At 39.6% G+C, this 19,742-nt stretch overlaps 1 protein-coding gene across 1 annotated transcript in view; it reads right to left on the bottom strand.

The window, feature by feature from the left end:
- Positions 1-2,068: 2,068 nt before the first annotated feature.
- Positions 2,069-19,742, bottom strand: part of BACE2 (beta-secretase 2) — a 49,786-nt gene continuing 32,112 nt past the window's right edge. Inside the window, exons 4-9 of the mRNA XM_074146768.1 lie at positions 18,343-18,471; positions 16,985-17,119; positions 13,653-13,754; positions 9,955-10,104; positions 8,597-8,765; positions 2,069-2,589 (exon numbers count right to left, since the gene is read on the bottom strand). Coding sequence (XP_074002869.1) covers positions 2,336-2,589; positions 8,597-8,765; positions 9,955-10,104; positions 13,653-13,754; positions 16,985-17,119; positions 18,343-18,471 — 939 coding nt within the window. The 3' untranslated portion in view covers positions 2,069-2,335. The remainder of the gene's footprint in view (positions 2,590-8,596; positions 8,766-9,954; positions 10,105-13,652; positions 13,755-16,984; positions 17,120-18,342; positions 18,472-19,742) is intronic.

Raw genomic sequence — 19,742 nt, 5'->3', positions numbered from 1 at the left:
GTTTGAAACAGGTGACAGAAGCATTACTTATATTACCATACTGTATAAGAAGGAATACAGCTTTGAAATTATTTATGTGTCAAACCAAACCCAAGAGACGATACAGAACGAAATCACAGAATTGGAAACATCACTCTCTCTTTTCAGAGCAAAGTCTACTGCTTTAAGAAAAACTCAAGGGAACCACTTCTTATTATAACGTGTACTAAAAATTCTAATTATAAGACATTGAGAGAGAGATGTATGGAAAATAGAACAGAGAGAAAACACCTAAGATCTACAGTTTATTACTTTCCTTATAATTCACCATTTTTCTCCCCTTAAAAATTAAGAGGCAGGGGAAGAAGGAAGCAAACTCAAAATTTCCTCCTATTTCCAACTCCTAATTCCAAGAGAAATGATTTTCAGATGTTGAATCACAACACCAATTATTTCACTCTATTCAGACAAGCAATCTGAAAGTGCAAGAATTAAAAAGGAAAGAAAACCAACAGGCACTTCCAGTTCTGAAGTGATATACACAAGTTAGTTTAAAAACAACAGTGCTTTATTTTCACACACATTACGTGCATCTCTGTAAAAGCACCAATCCTGAAAAAAAGAAATCTTTGCTTATTCCATGCAGAGTCAGATGCAGAGGCAGTGTGAATCAGAAAGCTATATGAAGGGATTATAGGCAGAAAATTTTCTAGGCAAGGGATCGGGAGATTCAGAGCAAAGCTTCATTTTTTTTTTTTTTCTTGTTTCCCACACAGATATGCAAACTGCTCTGCTATTGAAATGCAAAGGAACTTTGTTTCCTTTTTTAAAAAAAAAAAAACAAACCAAACCCAAACCAACAGATAACTAATAGTTATCACTGGACTCCTCAACCTTGCATTGTTTCCTTCAAACCCGCTATGCCAGTGTTACAGAAAAGCAACGGAGATCCTGCAATGCTCACTGACCAGGTAAAAGAAAAATTGTCCTATCTGCAAATAAAATGCCATGTTCTGACCTCAGCATTAAGATCTACCCTTGCACAATGGAGGTATAGTCAAATACATTCTTCCCTGCTCTCTTCACCTATTGTTTTCAGTCTTACCACATGTTTGTTTTCAGCCAGTCAGTACATACACTTTTCACTTGATTGACACACTGGTGAAGCTAAACCAAACCCCTCCAACTGCCATTCAAATTGAAAAACAAGCCAGCATTAAGATTTTCACTTCACAGTCTGTCCGTGAAGAGAGATATTTCTCCCTTGAACGTCTAGGTTACTGTGCTCAGCCAAAAAAAAAGCGCTGTCTTTCTCATTCTGTTGTTTCCTTTTTGTTACAGTAGGCTCACTAGGAATACCAAGAGAGATGGCAAAACATGGACCTTAGCTTTATCATCTGTCCATACACACGCAGACCAGCCTTTCTAAGTATCAGTCATCCTCAACTCAGAAAAAACAACAAACCCCATAAACCCCCCCATTAGGGGGAAAACTGAAAGGCTTCTTTTGTGCATCAAAGTCATGAAGTATTAATTTTTATAAAATCCACTGCTTCAAAGCCAAGGAGTTGCATTTGGTTGTATGGAGCGTCTTGTGCTTAAGACCAGTTCTAAGCCACATGCTTACCAGTGGTAGCATCCTTGTAAATTAAGAGAGGTAGTCTTGTTTTATACTAAGGCTGAACAAGTTTGTTTCCCAGTTTCCATTTCCTCAAACTATTTTGTAATGACACTCATGAAGGGCAACCCTCTCAAGTGGCAGCAGTGATCTTGAGGAAAAAACCTCAAAACCCAACATTTCTTCTTTTGCTTTTCTCTGCTGCTTAAGTCTGACCTTTCTCCCTCCCCCGCACCATAAACACAGTTTCAAAATGAATTGATGTAAACAGAAAGCAGTATTCATTTAATGCAATTAATAAGAAAGATTGTTAAGTTTTTTTCTCTTTTTCTACAGTCAGGGATTGATTAGTTAGAAAATACTGACAGCTCCTTTTTTTTGTGAAAGAGGGATGAACAATTTTGTTCAGACAGTGGAAGAACACCATGATGGGTTTTTTTCTCTTTTTTTTTTTCCTTTTTTTTTTTTTTAAAGAAGGTACTTTTGAGAGCATAAAGGCTCCTTGTACTGCAGTAACAAATCCAGTACCGTAGCACTTAAAAGGTGGTTAACAGTGCTTTGGTTCAGAATCGGTGTTAGAAAATAAAGCTTAAAAAAGTTATGATGCAGGGTATTTGGCGGGATTTCAACAGCAATTTGTAATGAACGCAGAAAGGACCGAGGCATTTGGCTTCTTCCCCTTGGCAAAGTACTTTGTTCTTCATCCTGTTTGAGTCCCAGGTTTCACGATCACGTTTCTCATTTCCATCGGTGACGCACTAAGGAGGATTCGTCATTGACCACGTCATTGTCAGTGTAGCGATGCTGACACCGCGGTGGAATGAGCAGCAGGATGATCAATACAAGGAGGATAATTCCACACAGGCTCATGAGAGCATAGGAGGCAATCCACAACACTGGTTCATGGAAAGAAACGCTAGAAACACAGTTGCTTGCAACATCTGCTGTTGTGAAAGGGCCTTCAATCTCAGATACTGGAGAGCCATCAACTTCTAAGAAATTACAAAAAGAAAACATTAAGTCTATAGACACCATTTAAAAGCAAATAACAAAAGATCTAGCTTAAATGCCTATATATCCCTTCTCGTCCATCATCACACATCTTGGTATGCTCCTGTTTTATTGCCTTTCTCATTGCAATAAGAGTACTAGTATGCCATATTTCTAAAATGGGAATCTGAAGCAAAAGGAGATCATGATACTCCCACATCTACACAGGCTGTCAACAAGACAGCAGACATTTAAATCCAGTTTCCCACAGTCCAAATTAAAGCCCAAGCCACTTGATCACCTTTTCTGTCTGGACTAACTGGTCAGAAATGTCAATTTAACAAAGCTTAAAAATCCTGTAACACCTACACTGGAGCAGGTCAGGGTCTGGGCAGCTTTTTTTGTTTCTGGCAGCAACTGGAAGAGTACCTCAGATGATTCTTACATCTTCTGCGTTTGCTATCTTCTGGAGTCTTAGGGAGCAGCATGCATGATCATTAGCTTCATAGATACCTTAAAGGACTGTATCCTAAACACAAGGTGCAGGGTGGAAAGCAGCACACATACTCTTGTGAGTGGAGGTGAAAATTCAGAAGAAGAGGCTGAGGCAGGAAAGCTGGGTGGCAGCTGTACAGAAGAGGGGAACGGTGGAGAGGAAGGTCAATGTCAGGAGCGAGAAGCTGGGACATGAAGGAGCAGTGCTGTTGGGCAGGGAGGGAGAAGCTAACCAAGCAGCTCGAAAAACAGAGATGACAAATCTAAGGCAAGAAGCAAGAAGGTGTGCCTTGGCAGCTTCCGTTTTTTCGAACAGCCATCCATCTCGATAACATCACAGTCTGTGTGACTTGTTTCATTACCATCACAAACCCCTACTTGTTCAACCAGTATTTGTTAAAGGGTTATGCTGCCCACGGTTGTCACAGTAACCGTGGCAAGAGCAGCAAAGTTCCCCTGAGTTGTGGACAGGGCTAGGCGTATTGTGTATTGTAAAGGCAGAGCAAGTGAGTTGCCTAGGGCAACAAAATACTCGGAGCATTTCCCATCTGCAGGTATGTGGCCAGGGAAGGACAGATACCTTTTAGTTTGCTTGGGGCAACTTGGAGCCTGCAGTTAGTGCTGTCTGTGCATTTTAACAAGTCTTCCAAACAGTTGTAATTCACTTCTCCAGTCAGATACTTCAAACCACATTTGTGTATTTCTTACAAAGGCCTCAGTTTTAACTTACCTGCTTAATTTCTTGTTCATTTTAAACACAGACACAGTCTTGCCAAATTGTAAGTGATCCTGGCTACTGTAAACAGTACCTCTTATTTACACATATCTTAGACGCGACTCCTGAAAGCATGTTTAAAGAGATTAGCATAAAATGCCCTTTGGAAGGAAGAGAGAAGCCTGGGTTTTGGAAAGGCAGGAAGGTGGCCTTTAAGGTTCTTTGTGGAGAAACAAATGCGGAATAGGTGGGCTGCTTTATCTGCAATTTATTGGGAGAAATTTTAGTTGATATTCAGTCCCTGGCTTCCAAACACCTCATAAGGTTTAAGACTCATTAGACTTAATTCAACTTAATCGTGGGCTGCGGCTAAAAGAGACAGTCGTGCTCAACCTCACTCCTGCCGCTCGCTGTCTTTTTGTATTGGTGCTAGCGACTGGTGGGCTGCAAGGAGAGACAGGACAACTCGCTGATCTGATGGAAAACCGACCTGTCATAACAAACAAAATGCCCAAACGAGGAATCTTCTGTAGGATCACTCAACTGAACCAACCCTTCTCCAGCTGCAAGCGTGGGAAGCCTCCTTCAGCAGCACTAGGCTGTTAGAGTGGGCTGGGTGAAACCTGAGGCTGCACCCACAAGCACCCTAACACTGGTGAATACCAAACACATACTCTCTCAACTCATCAGATGGTAATAACCTGGCCCGTGCACCCTATATTGTCAGCGTATCTTTGCCAAGACACTGCTGTTACATAGATATGGTAAGGGAGCTGCACAGTAGTGGACAGACTTGTAAAGACTACCTAGAAGGTTTGTGGCAGAAATCCCTTTTGTTCAGAGTCCCGGTATTGCACTTAGTCTACCATGCAGTTGTTTCTTCTGGACATCTCATCCCCTCACATCATTTCATCTGTCCCTATGAAGTCCTGCAGCAAACCCAAACTAAACCACATGTAATACTAATGTGAAATGCAGAGCATAAGTATTCCTACTTAGGAATTCAGTATTTTGAAGAAGTGAAAAAAAAAAAAGCTGCACAATTTTCCACCTCAGAGATAGCTTTGAAAATAAACAGTCCCTAATTACTCATTATTTGGCTTGAGTACAATAATTACTCCTATTAAAAAAGGCAATACAAAACTGTTGCCATAGTGGCTGACATTTTAAATTACATTTTGAGAATGCCTGAGTGCAGCACAGCCTCTGCTTTCTTCCCTCCGAAAAGAAAAGTTTTCCCATACTCTCTTCCACCCCCAGAGAACCTCAGAGGAAATCAAAAGAGAGGAAATTTGCCTAAATTGTTCAAAACAAGCCCTTAACATATAAACTAGTAGTCATACACACTTAGCGTATTACACATTAGCTGAATTAGGATATTTTGGCATATTTTTTTTAGAATATCTTGTGGTACCTACCTACAATAAATTCTTGACCTTGAAGAAATGTGATTTTCTTCATTATTGATGATTACAAGACAAAAACAGCACCTCTGGAAAAACACTATTGTGTAACATTTCTGTACAACTCAAACACACTCACTCTCACTCACTCAGCATCTTGGACAGTATGGAAAGGAAGCAAACTTGAAGTTAGATCGAATTTATCATAAAATTGAAAGTGCTGCTTGGAAGGAGCCTCTGGATATCACCTAGAGCAGACTCCTACTCAGAGCAGGACTGTCACCATCAGTAGATCATGTCAGCTGCAGCTTTATCCAGCCAGGTCTTGTAAAACCTGGAGGATGGAGACCCCACGATCCTTCTGGGCAGCCTGTTTCAGTGCTGTACCACCCTCCTGGTGAAGATGAAATTCCTCATGTCCAACTTCAACGTTCCGGAATGTAACTGGTGGATATTGCCCTTTGGTTTGTAGATTCATTTGCACTCACCTGCAGCTTGTACCCAACTTAGGGCCCACCATAATCCCCAGTTCTTTTTCTGCAGAGCCGCTATTCAGCCAGTCCCTTCCCAGACTGTACCCATGCAGGGTGGTTTTCTGCTCAAGGTGCAGAACTCTGCACTTCTGTTCGCTGAAACTCTTGAGGTTTCTGCTGCCCAGTGCTCAGGGTTACCAAGGTCTTTCTGGACTGAAGCATCATGCCATCCATTCTCCTGAATTTAGTGCTCACAAATTTGGGTGCATTCTGTCTCATCACAGTTCAGTGTAGAAGTCATTTATGATTTCAGTGCTTGGTGCATTTCTTCCCTAAAAAATACCCGTCTTGCTCCTACAATCTTCTCACTTGCTATGAAATTACTAGGGGTCTAATTCTGCCCAATTCCAAGGTACCATTAGGTTGCTTCACTAATACTTGATTTGAACATCTTGTCTCAAGAAGGGACCTGATCCAAAACCTTTGTCATCCTGTAAACAGTAGACTATCCCTGAAATTATCAACCGGCAACTTGAAACAACTTGAAATTAGTAGCAGGCAGAATAAGTCTTAAAGGGTTTCACGTATTGAGGAAAAAGCAAATTTCTTTATTTCTTTGCCTGCTACAATGGAATAGCTTCCTGCAGCCATCTGTCTAACTCTCCTCACTCTTCGTACATCCTGAAGAATGAAAATGGTACAAGGATTATTGTGGAATGTCAGTTCTCATCTCTAGCCAAGTCTCAATAGAAACCTGAGAGTTCGAAGAAGTTAAGGCTTTTAGTCCTGTTCCCCTCATTTTTGTATTCAGCACGTACCCATTTAATATCTTATATAAACATGGACTTATATTTAACGTTAACACTCTACTGTAAACAAGAAAGCATAGATCACTGCAAAGCCACTCCAAATGGTCTTTTATATTTCTCTGTTTCTGAAGATTTATGCCACCAGTAATTCGATTTAATTTATGCCCACAAGCAGACTAAAAAGCTCCAAATAAATTACATTAATATAGTTGCTATGGAGGACATGGCTGGCCTCCACAGGAAGCCAGTTAGGCAGCTTAATCCCTCACACTGCACTGCCTGCTCACCACTCACAGTTGTGGTTTTCTGATGAAAGTAGTGTTAAATATGGAAACCGCAAGCTGTGAAGAAGTGAATTCAGAATATCTGGCACATCCAGCAAAATGTCATCTGCCCCATGTGGGTGGAGCCTGACAAATCAGTATATCTTGTCTCAGTCAGTGGCTTGTGTCATCTGATTTCTCAAGAAGCTAAGTTCCCATGATGCTAGGTTAGACATATGCATGAAACACGGACAAAGAAACAAGGAGGAAATGCCTTCTAGCACCAGCTGGGTATCCTCATGTGTCCAAGCTCATGTAAATTCAGATTTAATTTCTGTTCTTCTTCTCTAGACGAGGCTGGCAGAACTACATGAAGTGGCCAAACTCTACGCTTCTATGTAGCAATGTTAACATTAAGGTGTTATTATGGTTCCCTGATTCTTTTCTCAACAAAGAAGTGCTGTCAAAGCAGTTCTTATGAGCACCAGCTGGCTCGTATCCCCTGCTGACCATGTTGGTCAATATGTTCTGTCAAAATGCCCCCTCCCCTCTCCATTAATGGCTGCAGCGTGGCAGGGACAGAAGGCAGCTCTACGCTTGCTAAAATTGCAGTCAGGAAGCACAAGGAAGAATGAAAGGCAGGAAAACCTGGTCTGCAGTATTTGTCTAGTTACACTTTCCTTCCAGATGCATTCAAAATGTGTCTTTCATGACTGCATGGTACCTCACAGAGGTCATCATTAAGCAACTCACATCAATATCTAGATTTTCTCTCGTAGCAACCTCAAAGATGACAATTTTGAACCCATTATCAATGGAGATATAGAAAAAAAAAACCAAAAAGCTTTTAAAATGCCCTGGAGCTACAACTCAGCTAGCTAGTGTATCTCTTTTTTCCCCTCAATTACCTGGTTACACTAAGCACTCAAGTACTTACTGCCTTTACCCTCTCTAACATAAATACTGAGGATTAAAGAAGCACTGTCAGTCATACTCCTTTTCTCATGCAAATCTCAGATGACACGATGTTTTTTCCAGGCATAGACCACTTCTGTTTGGGACCTTCCAGTCCTCTCCCACTTGTATGTTCTTGTGGTGCCAAAGCAATGTCTCAACAACAAGGGGAGGAAACCCCAAAACTTTTGGGTTTAGCTACCCTTGGTGAGATAAGGGAAATTATGAAAAAGCAAGAAAGTTAACCAGCACTGTAAAATCAGCCAAAAAGTACGTGCTTTTTGACATTTCCTCAGCAGCTAATTAAAAAATTAATGGCTTTCTACTTACACTTAGAAAACTATTTGTTTAGAAACAAACGCAAACACCACAAGTCTAAATTTGAGTCCCATTGTCATCTTAGCTCTTTCTTTGAGTATTTCTGAGAGGCTGAAAAGGCACAATTTGCATTTAGACGAAAGAGGGGATAAGGTACTTCACTGCATATTGCAAAAGTTAGTTGACGAATCCATTTATCCGCAAATTAGAACAGGAACCACACAAAAAAGAAGCGACATTAAAAACAGAGACTTGTCTCATGTAACTGTGGGGGAAACTGCGCACACAGACAGATGTCTCAGGAAGAAGATCTTCTCTCAGAGGGAAGAACGCAGCTAAGATACCCAGAGTTGAGGCTGGTTTACTTCATGCCAAAAGGCTGTTGCATGCAATACAGCTTTTTTTTTTTTTTCCCCTCTCCTTGAAATCTGAATATCTTGGAATTGCTAAAAAATATAGCCTTCACGCTTCATGAGTAACCATGCTTTTCCCCATCAGGTAAGTGGCAAATGTGTTTCTCTGAGAGAGCAGGTGTTTCCTCACTCACCAAGTCCTGAACCTGAACCTAAGTTCTCTTACCTGCACATGGACTCACTGCAAAGCCCACTCTCCTCTGGGCTCTGTCAAATATTACGTAGAAGCCTTCCATGACTGTAGCACCAATAACTAGAGCATTCGTGGAGGAAGAGATGCCGAAACGGTAGCACTGTAAGTTCTCTCCTATTCCAAGGATGGGTTGAATATAAAGCTATTAAAAAAAAAAAAAAAAAAGGCACAGTGTAAGAAGCAACAACACACAGTACTTACTTACCAGTCCAGGCCTTATGATTTTTATATTCAAGCACTCAAACTCCCCTGAAAATAGAGAATGAATAGGGGCAAACAGATTTCTGAACATGATTTAAAACTGGTCAAAGCTTACAAGTAGGTAAAAGGTAAAGCTCTTGGATTCTAAGCTTAAATTTGAATACAGTCAGTCACCATGTGAAAGTCAACAACAAATTCATGACAGCCACTTTTTATTCTGTTTTCTGTAAGGGAAGGGTAGCTGAGAAAGATCTTGGGATATGAACTCAAATTAGAGAATAATTTTATTATTAAAAAAATTATCAGAATGGAATTGATTCAAAGAGCACTTGGTGTCAGCTTCAAGGCTCTAGATTTATAAATTCAAGTCACATCTTACCCCTTGTCTCCTCAGGGAAGATGAAAGATTGCCAAGCTACATGATCAATACAGAAAAAGCTTATCATAAGGCTTTCCTATATTTCAAGGTAGAATGTACTTAATAGGTTCATTCTCCCCTTTGCTCCTGACCATCCCCTGAGGTAAAAGACTGTTTCAGTAATGTTAGAGGATACTAGCCTGTTTTGCAACCCATACTGGGAGGGAAAGCCAGAGAGGAAAACCAGAAGTGGCACATTATATTCTAAAAGCTGGGATGGAATATTAATAAAAGCTAAACCAACAAAGTTACAGAAACTGGTGAAGGGATCACATAGGCTCATTGCCAAGACTGTCATATTCAGAAGAAGTGCGCCAGCTCAGAAGGCCATGAAAAACAAATCAATTTGCTTCCCAAAACAAGAAGATCAAAATAAGCAGAGACACTCTGTATTGACATCTATTGTGGCTAAAGCTCATGAAAACACAACAAAAACTTTCCTATTTTTCCTGACAACTTGAAAAAAATAATTTCCAACTACATGGACTATACTCAGAGGGAAACTGTTTTTCTTGTTTTGGTTTTAGGTTTGACAAGATTGTTGTTTTCCCTATTTAAAATTTGATTTAAAAAATTTGATTTAAAAATATTTCCCTTGCATGCAATAAGCCAGTTCTCTATTACTGCTAAAAATAGCTCCTATTTTTTAAGAGCATGTGTTTTATAACAGTAAAAATAAATTCCTAACTGAATAAACAAAGAAGGTTGAGACCTGTGGTAGGATAGAGATCCGAAATGACCTGCTGGAGTTTTCATCCCTCAAGTAAATGGAGAGTTTGGGAAATAAGGACCAGGGTCTTTCGGTTTTGTCCCAGCATGCAAGTTGTGAACCAGTCCAGAAACCAGAAGAGAATTCTTGTATCTATTAAAAAAAAAAAAAAAAAAGTGTTACATGCAGATTACGTACACTTTGATAGATTTTTGTTAATGATCACTACCACTATTTTATATTTCTTCTATTCCCATGGAGAAATTCAGGCATGAAGAAGAGTCTGACAAAGAGCTTTTTCTTTAACGATCAAAGCAAAAACCCAACACAAAAATCGAGGTGCTTTGTAACCCATTATGACTTGGAAGAAGAGGGAAGAGGCAAAAGCAAGTTTAGCCCTCCCTTCCCTCCCCATCTGTGTCTCCTTACTTCCACTTCTGCAATGAACATGTATGGCCTCCCTGAGCAATCAGTACCGCAAAGACACAAAGCATCAACGGGCTTTTACTACCTATCTGCATCTTCTCTGAACAGCTCTGACCAAACAGCAACGTTTTGAAGCAGCAGACATTTTTTGTAAAACACAAACCAAAATACAAACCAGATGAATATGTAATGGAGTCATCTTCCTTCCTCACATACCTACAGCTTCTTACACAACTTTAGGGTTTTGAAGTCAAGGGCTAAGCCAACATCTCCTGGCATTTAAGGGAATCAAAGTCTGCTATAGTCAATGGGAAGAAACATGTCTCTCGGTTTCTCTTGCTGCCCTGCCACTCCCTACCAATACAACTTGACATGCTTTTGAAATAAGGTTGTTTAAGAGTACTTCTTAATATATCCATGGCACTAACAAAGCAAAACCCAAACTCCTACAGAGCTTGTTTGCCTAAGACAAACATCTTGTCTAACGTTCGTGCTCCCTGAAGCTGATCTGCTTCCAGATCAGACGAAAAACCTTCCTTATTTGAGCGCATTATATTGCTCTAGCTCTTATTCTCATGTGAAGGAAGGCAGTATCTTGTTTTCACACTGCACAGCAGAAGCCTCCCATTTTGGTGAAGAAGAAAGATGGAATCCAGCCTGTCCACTCCTCTTACCTGTATTTATCTGTGATATCAATTATTTTCTAAACATCAGCTCATATATTAGCCATATGGCATTTTACAGGTGACAAGTGTTCACCCCACCTCACATTCCTGTCAATGAAATCTTTGTTAGGGCTGCACAGTATTAGAGACTTAATATTTCCAGGTGCTCATTTCTGTTCCTGGGCCAACAAGTGTACACTCATGTAAACACACAATGAGACTTACCATCACAAACAGACTGCTTTTACCCTTAACTCTCAATGCATGCTGAAGAACACCTCTTGGCACAGGCCAGAATACTCTGCCCCTCACAGCTAAGTCCCAGGCCAGACCTGCTGAAAAATATAGTTCTCCTCTCTTTCCATTTTCTCTTGGAAAGCAGAGCTTATGATCTGAGGAAAACTGCAAGATAGCACCCAGACTGAACAGACCAAGTCTATAAAGTGCTCTATTTTAAGTGCCTACTTTCATTTCCCAGAAAGACTGCTTATTACATTGCATTTCTTTGCCTTGCTTCTGTATGCTGAAGAAATGTATGTACGCTGAAGAAATGCATTGGGGGGGATTTGGCTGTATGATACCTAAAAGGTTATTAAAATAAAGATATTAGGTTTATTTGAGCCCTCCTTTCTTCAACTTATTAACTTAGCATTATATTAATACTGTGAGTAAACACGCTGTTCTGACTTAAGCTCAGTGAACTGTAGTAGCTGCCACCCCTCTTTGGCTCATCTCTGCCCATCTGGCAAAACCACCACCTTTCAGACCTGCCAACGTCAAACTGCATCTATAGCTGCTTCCTAAAAGACTTAGTCCAAATAAGTAAGGTTTAGAAAATAATCTGCACCACTAAAGAGCATAAAGCTCACAGCCTTGGTTTTTAATGGAATAAAGGAATGCTTCACACGCAGTTATCTCAGCATATCTGAGGGGGCAATAACATCTTCCTGGGAAGCTTGTAACAAGCTGCTAGGAGCAGGAACTTGTTAACCTGGTTCACCTGTGGTCAAAGAAATATGTCTGACTACAGCAGATGCTTTTATATTTCAGTGGTACATAGCCTGCCAGAAGCACAGAGTGCTAAGTGTACGGTTGTGATGCCATGGTACAATTGCTGAAAATACCCATTTTCCTGACATTGCTCCTACACAGCTGGAATCTGATCCTTACATCTTGTAACTACCTTCTTATTTAAAAGACTATCTCCTTTGTTTAGAGCTGTGAAAGTAATTTTTGGTGTGTGTGGAGGGAAAAGGGTACAGCAGCAAGGTCCTTGAGATTAATAAGAAACCCTAGAAGAGAACAGTCAGTTTATGCATTTTTAATAGCAAGAACAAAAAACATTAAGCAGAGTGAGTGAGTGGTTTCCCTCTAATACCTCATCGATCAATTGACCATTTACTTGTCATGTGGAAGGCCCTAGTTCAAATGTCCTGACCAACATCACAGAGGAGTGCGGACCACTGTGACCCACTTCACAGGAGGATGTCCTATCCACAAGGTGCCATTACAAGAGCTCTTGGGTAGGCTTCTTTCAGTCCGTCCGTCCGTCCCCCCCCCGCCCTTGACTGAAATTATTCCAGTCAATACTTAAGTGCTTTGCAAAGAGAAGAACTTTTCAACCGGGGAAGCCAAGCTTCATGAGATAGCTGATACATTTATTTCAGATACTGGACACCTGCAGGCAGTGAAGAATACTTCATGCCAAATCTCTGCTCTCAGTCATGTAGGAAAAGGATCTCAATCTTGAATTATCAGCATACAGGCAAATACTCTGTCTTTCGGGCAGCCGGCCACCAGTCTCATTACTGTATTTCCCGTGATTTCCAATGACTACTGCTGTCTGATTGTGAATCCATGTCAAAAATATTAAAATTGTTCATTTTGAAATATCTGAGATTTATTCTTCATCTTTAACCTTCTTGGTGCTGTTCATTGTATTCAACCAAAATTTATGAATAGTTTTTATTAACTAGAAAATGCTGTTTCAGTTACTCTACAGTCAGAGAAATCCACCATTCCCATGCCTTACTTCTAAATCCCACTCTATTTCCAAAGAAAGACAGTTTTAAACATAAATAATTCAATAATGAAGGTCAAAAGCAGCTTTATTGATATGAATAATCCTAATGAATGGCATCCATTCTATACAACAGTAAGAATTATACTTGGAAAGGAACTGCTTGCAGTAGCAGGTTCTTCTACTTTATAAACACTGTTTTGAATGAAAGGACTGATTTTTGCACTCTTAATACTTTGCATCAGAGCAACAGGGATTACGTCAGCGTTTCTGAAATGCTTAGAACAAAATATTCCATCTCTGCACTATTTCTGATGCATTTCCATACACACACTTCTTGTCTGTACTTGGACACCCTTTTCCCTCCTTCCTTTCCCTTTTCACCTCTTCTTTTCCCTTTTCCATTTCCATCAAAGACTATCAGTCATTTCTCACTTATTAACAGGAGTAGACCAGAAATTATTCTGCTCCTCTCAGGTTAAAACCCTGTGACTTACAATGCAGATAGCAAAGATGACACTCTTTTCAAAGATTGTGGGATCACTTAATAGGTATCTAACATTTAAGCAGACTTAATGACATTAGCTTACCAGGGACGTGTGTGCTATTGCTTGCACAACAGCACTGAAGACTTTCTGGGGCAGGCGGAGAAGCGTGGTTCCACTGTCTACTATCGCTTTATCGGCATTATACTAGGGAGGGGGGAAAAAAAGAGAGAAGTTACACACTGTAACTTAAGGTAATGCAGATTCCATTGTTTCACAACAACAACAAAGCTGTTTCTTTTTGGTAGCTGTCTCCCCAAAGCTGCATGTCATACCTGTCAGCAGCTCTCTCTAGTTGACAGCTTGAATTCAGATGAAGTCTGAGAGCAAAATCAAGATATAGTCAGCCTAGACCCATGAGTGAGTTTATCTGCACCACTCAAGAAATTACTGCGTGTCACCACAGCTGGCGCCAATGGCCAAACCACTGTAAAGAGAAAATCCTGGCCTTTCCCAGAGGTGTGAGCTAACCCACTTTACCTCCCACATGCTTTGGGCAGAAACACTCTCACGGTCAGTACAGACCGGTGCTAAGCATGCTGATGTAGCTTACACATATGTCCAAGCCCTGAACCAAGGTCTCTGCTATCATGGAAACAACTCACTCGAGTTTAAACACAATACGGCAGCCTACTTTTACTGATTGGCCTATCTAACTTAAGAATAGTCGGGGAACATTAGGCCTCATTACTTGTCATGTTTGGCACTGGCTCAAGATTACAAATGCCAAATGCCACACCTTTCTCTCCTGACTGCTGAAAACCACTAATTATGTCTAAAGAACAAAGTTAAAACCAAATGTCTTGACTCAGTGTGTCTCGCACACCAGGTGAAGAACCCTCATTGAGGGACAATACTAAAACACTGACAAAAACAAGTACAAAGGAACATAAAATTTCAATCTTGCTGCCTCAAAATCTGCAAAAGAAAACTAAGCAAACATTTATCTTCATTATTAAACCCCCAACTCCCAGATTAAGGGATTTCATTAAACTTCAGATAGATAAATATTTTAAAAGGTGCATCTTTTTTCATGAACTCCTGAAAAATGATGTTTAATTGAAAAAAAAAAAAAGGCAAGTAGCAGTGGCAGCTGTTTGCATTAACTACTTTTGTCACCAGCTTAGGCAGCAGGATCAATATAACTGAACATTGACATGTTTATGGCACAATCATAACACACAAAGAAACATACAGCACAAACTTTTTAGAAAGAGGTCAAACGGCAAGTGAATTTAAAATACATTGGTTTAGATGTTATCAAGTCATATGAAATAGCTTTAGTGCAGTGACAAAAATAAAACCCACCAAAAGTAAAAAAGTAACTGACAATTTTTTTTTTTTGAAAGAAGAGCTTCTATAGGCTGCCAAGCAGATCTTAAAGGAAAGCAAACAGGAAACCATTTATTATACACTCAGAAATACTTCCAAGGAGTGGAGAGAAATATCAAGGCATTGTGGAGTCCATTTTAATAGATCTGCACTGCAAATACACAATCACCAGCATCCTGGAGAGCCACCCTTGCAAAAAAAGTAGGCAGGAGGCACAGCCAAACGGGTCAACCGCTAACATAAACCCATGCAAAATGCCTGGGGTACCAGGATCGCTCAGCCAGGGATTAATTGCCTGGATTTTCATGCTATGTAGAGTGTACTGTAACTTTGTGCCTTCTTAGTCTTCCTGGTTAATATTTAGCAGTGCAGCTTAAGCACTGCCAGCAGCTCAGTACTTCTCTCAGCCCTGGTCTGCCAGGCTCAAGGCCACAGCTGCAGCGTAACATTGGACAGATTCCCGGCATTGAAGCAGGGGGACTACTTTTCCCTTGCAAGGAAAGGAGTAGTCTCTGGTGACGGTCACAAAAAATGTTCCATTTCCTAGAAAACAACTAAGAGGAGAGAGGGCACATAGCTCATTGTCCTGTACAGTTAATTAAGCATCCTCTGCAAGCCCCTAACTAGCCAAATTTTAATCGTACTAGCCCTAATTTACTATTCTTCCCCTAAATTTTTGCGGGAACATCTCCTTTGATCGCGAAAGGAATGATGCCTTTTGTACCAGTGAGTAGCATACTGTGCTCATACATACCATGTTAAAGCAAACCCTGGCTCAGAAAAGAGCGACAATAACAGGAAACTTTCGTAACACCGCTAGGTTTTAAAGTGAGTTGTTTTCTGGAAACAGCATGTATTAAACCATTAGCACAAGGGCTCCTCTTTGAAAACATGTTGATTGTTTTTTAAGGCAAGAAAGAAAAGCAACACAAACATTTATGTTAAAGGACCAGCAGTTTTGCCTTCCTAACAATATATCAGATAGAGACTTTTAAATAGGCCTTGCCTTGCTTATTAAATTGAAAGATGACGTGACTCATTTTAAATATTTTATATGGCAATATGATTTCCATATTTTGTACAGAAACACAATATTTATGCACACGTGAGATTTTTGTCATGAATTTCACTTAATTTGTATGACCTACAAAAACTTCAGAATTATCATGTTCTACTGATTTCCAATTAAGAGAACAAGCATAAGATAAAATTAAGATGTCTAATGAAAACAGGGCATGAAAATTATAGAACTAAAATCAAAACATGAATAGCAACAAGCTACAGTAAGAAACAAATGAAACACACACATACACACATCTCCAGAAAAAAATGAAACTGCATTGGAGTAAAAATGGAAACAACCCAGTCTCATTAGACTGATCCAGAGATAGCTGAACATTATTCCTAATAAAAACAGAAAACATATCCATCAGGAATAATAACTTGCAAGGCTGAAGCAAGCAAAAATGGATTACAAAAATAAAAAAAGGAGGCAAGGGATGAGATGCTTTGTGAAGCCTCCCTGGATGACACCTGTCCACTGCCATCATGAATTACATGCTTAGACATATCCACAGAGGTCAGTCCAAAATCTTCCCTTTTCTTTCTTTGACCAGAATCATCTCAAAACCCTTTGATTTGATTTTACTATGTAAACTGTAGTTGTTTAAAGACTCTTGTCTCCTTGAATCTTCAGTGTTTAGACACCTTTGTTACACCTGAAACTAGTCAAGAGGTTGAGCCCTTCCAAATCACATCAGCAGTATTTTCAGTGGACTGTTCACTTCATATTTGTAGTTTAGTCCCTAATTTATTGAAAATACTAGCAATGACTTTAAAGTCCTCTTTGAAGCAATCTGAGCATGCTTCATGCACACACTACATTTCACATGGCACGTTGATTTCTTTGCAAAGTTACCATGCAACCTTAATTCTTGGAGGAAACCACACTACAGATCTGCTTGTAAAGACAAAACTGATCAATTAAGTGTTTTTCTTAACCAAGCTTGCATTTTATATAGACAGAAACACATTATCGCAAATACCTCTCTGCAGTCCAATTCGAGGTTCTGTCCTCCAACCTCCAGTTTGAGAATTTCAACCTGGTAATACCACTCCTCTTTGACAGGTGTGTACCAAATATCACCCTGGTACAGACTTGGTTCAATTCCACCCAGAACCTGAGGGAAAAGAAAAAGGAATTCACATGCTTTAAAATCCCACATGCTTAGTTTTGGGACAAGTACAGGAAAAAAGGAAAATATTTAATTGTGATGCACATGGCATCCAAATTTTAATTTAGCACTATTTGTAAGGATTTCACTGACAAATTCTCTGCCAACAATAAAGCAGTATAAAATATCTAGACATTAAGCAGATTGTGCTTCAGTCAACCAGAATTCCCATATTGGGCCAAATTACCAGCTTCTTCACAGAATCATAGACTCATCTACAAGTTTACACTGATTCTCCTAGGAAAGCTCAAAAAGTTTAAAGTCAAAACAGTATCTTCAGTGGTTTAATCTAGGCAATGTTTAAAAATGGGACAGAATATTAAACTTGCACATCATAAACTCACTTTATCAGATCAGGAAAGCCTTAATACTGCTCAAGAATATCCTATAGTTTTTTTCCCACATCCACAATGGAAGATGACCATCCTATCATTGCTATCACTATTAGTTTCCATCAAAACTTACACTGAAGCTGACGGGGAGCATACTAGACCATCAGACTTTGAACTGAACTAACATAAGCAAGTTCTCCCTTGGGCTTCATCTATGTCAAGTATGTTAACATTTACAGTATGTGAATTCATAGCAAAATAACGATTTGTGATCAACACCTGTGCTGATATGCTTATTTCAGCATAATTCGGGAACAGTCATTCCAACTCCTCCTTCGAGATAAATAATGGCCAATTCTTGGTGTGACTAAAACTGATGGAAAGTCTTTCCAGAGTAACAAGCAGAAGATCTGGTCTTCAGACTTTTTCCTTTAATATGTTGTTTACAAAAAAGGAAAAGAGCCTTGATTCCTCTCCCCCTTTTCACATAATATAAAAAAAATGCTAGAGCATTTTGATTAGCAGCTGAGTAAGGGACTACTCAGTTTGGGAAAGGCAACAGAATCTGGCCCGAGGAAACACAACATTTATGTTTTTCTTTATTAAATTTAAACTTGAAATGCAGAAGTTTACTCAAACTTGAGGGGGAAAAAAAAGAATGGAGAATGAAAATAAACAGACACTTTAGTTTTGCCTAAATGCTTAACTTTTCCTCAAAAAAATAGAAAACATTTCATATATTTAAACGCTAAATTTGGAAGAAGTAGGATAGTCATAGAAAAGAGGGAGAGAGGTTAACAAAGATACATCTTCCCTCTCAGATTGACAGATACCCACAAGACTACCTCCGTTGGTACCACTTCCAGAAACAGGCAGTCCAGCACCACACATCTGCAAGGAGAAAATGTTGGGGATCTTTGCCTGCCTCACAAGAGAATCAAAGAACGTCTCCACAGAACTTGAAGGCTTGAAGGTGTTGAAAAACAAAACAAAAAACAAAAGAATTGCAGAAGTATTCATTAAAAAGTTTATTTGCAGAAATGAGCCAATCATTCAAACAAGACCACTTTTCATGAGTAAATTGAATTTCTGACAACCAGGTGATGAAAATTCTAGATATAATAAGTCATTAAAAACCCAACATCTGTCATTTTTCTGTTTCTGTTGTTTTTAAAAACACTTTTACTCTTGACCACTGTCATAGAAATCCCTAAAGCACAAGAGTATTTTTCAGTTGTAGTTTTCAAACTCAAATGCTAGTTTCAGGCGGAAACTCTCACCAATGCTTTCTGTTTGGAAAAGGCTTTGGATTATTAGAACAGTCAAATGTAACTTGCCCTTCCCACCTTTCCACAGTTAAAAGGCAGAATTTTAAAGTGAGGATTTTCAGTTTTTACACACAGTTTAATTCTAATGAACTTTGAATTCAATGGCCCTTAATTCCTCTTCTTTCTTTTAAGGAACTTCATATCCAAACATACTCACCTCAACTGATTACTGGCCAACAGGTTCTTTCCTACACTGCATGTCATGCTTGTCTTTGCAGTTATCAGAGCACTGCAATTTCATTGTAATTCAGACTTCTGTGCAAGCACATCTCATGACAGGCAAAGACCCTGGCTAGCTTGCGAGATGCCAAGTGCTCTTACTACACAAAGCACAGAGCAGCCTCAGAAGCCGACAACACTTAAGTCTTTGGAAGAAGGGGAAAATAAATGCCCTGAATACATTATTTGCCCAAGCCAGAGTTTGAGAAGCAGCTCTTCTCTGTCTGTCTGTCGACAGTGTATGACAGCAAGGACAGCAGAAGTCAATACAACGATCATGCAACTCTTGAATAAAGCCTTTTAATTATAGAGTAGGCAGACAGTACTGAATCATTTGTTCTAATGGGATATATCTCAGTTTGTGAAGTTCTCAGATGGTTACGTGTGGGTTGAAAACTATGGCTATGTAGTAGTTCAATAATGTTTTCAGTTTTAGATTATAAGGTTTTAAGTTTCAGACTAAAAATTTTAGGTTTTAATTTAAACTTCTACCTGAATTTCCTACCTCCATAAGAACAGGATGTGCTTGGTTGTATGTTCATATAAACACTATAGCTAATATTTGAAGTTCCACCTAAACAGGAGGAGGAACTTCTTTACTTTGAGGGTAGCAGAGCACTGGAATAGGCTGCCCAGGGAGGTGGTGGAGTCTCCTTCTCTGGAGACATTCAAAACCTGCCCGGACAAGTT

This window comes from Numenius arquata, chromosome 1 (genome assembly GCF_964106895.1).
Source record: "Numenius arquata chromosome 1, bNumArq3.hap1.1, whole genome shotgun sequence".
Lineage (NCBI taxonomy): Eukaryota > Metazoa > Chordata > Aves > Charadriiformes > Scolopacidae > Numenius > Numenius arquata.
The sequence above is the reverse complement of the archived record's forward strand: the minus strand, read 5'-3'. Positions and strand labels throughout refer to the sequence as shown.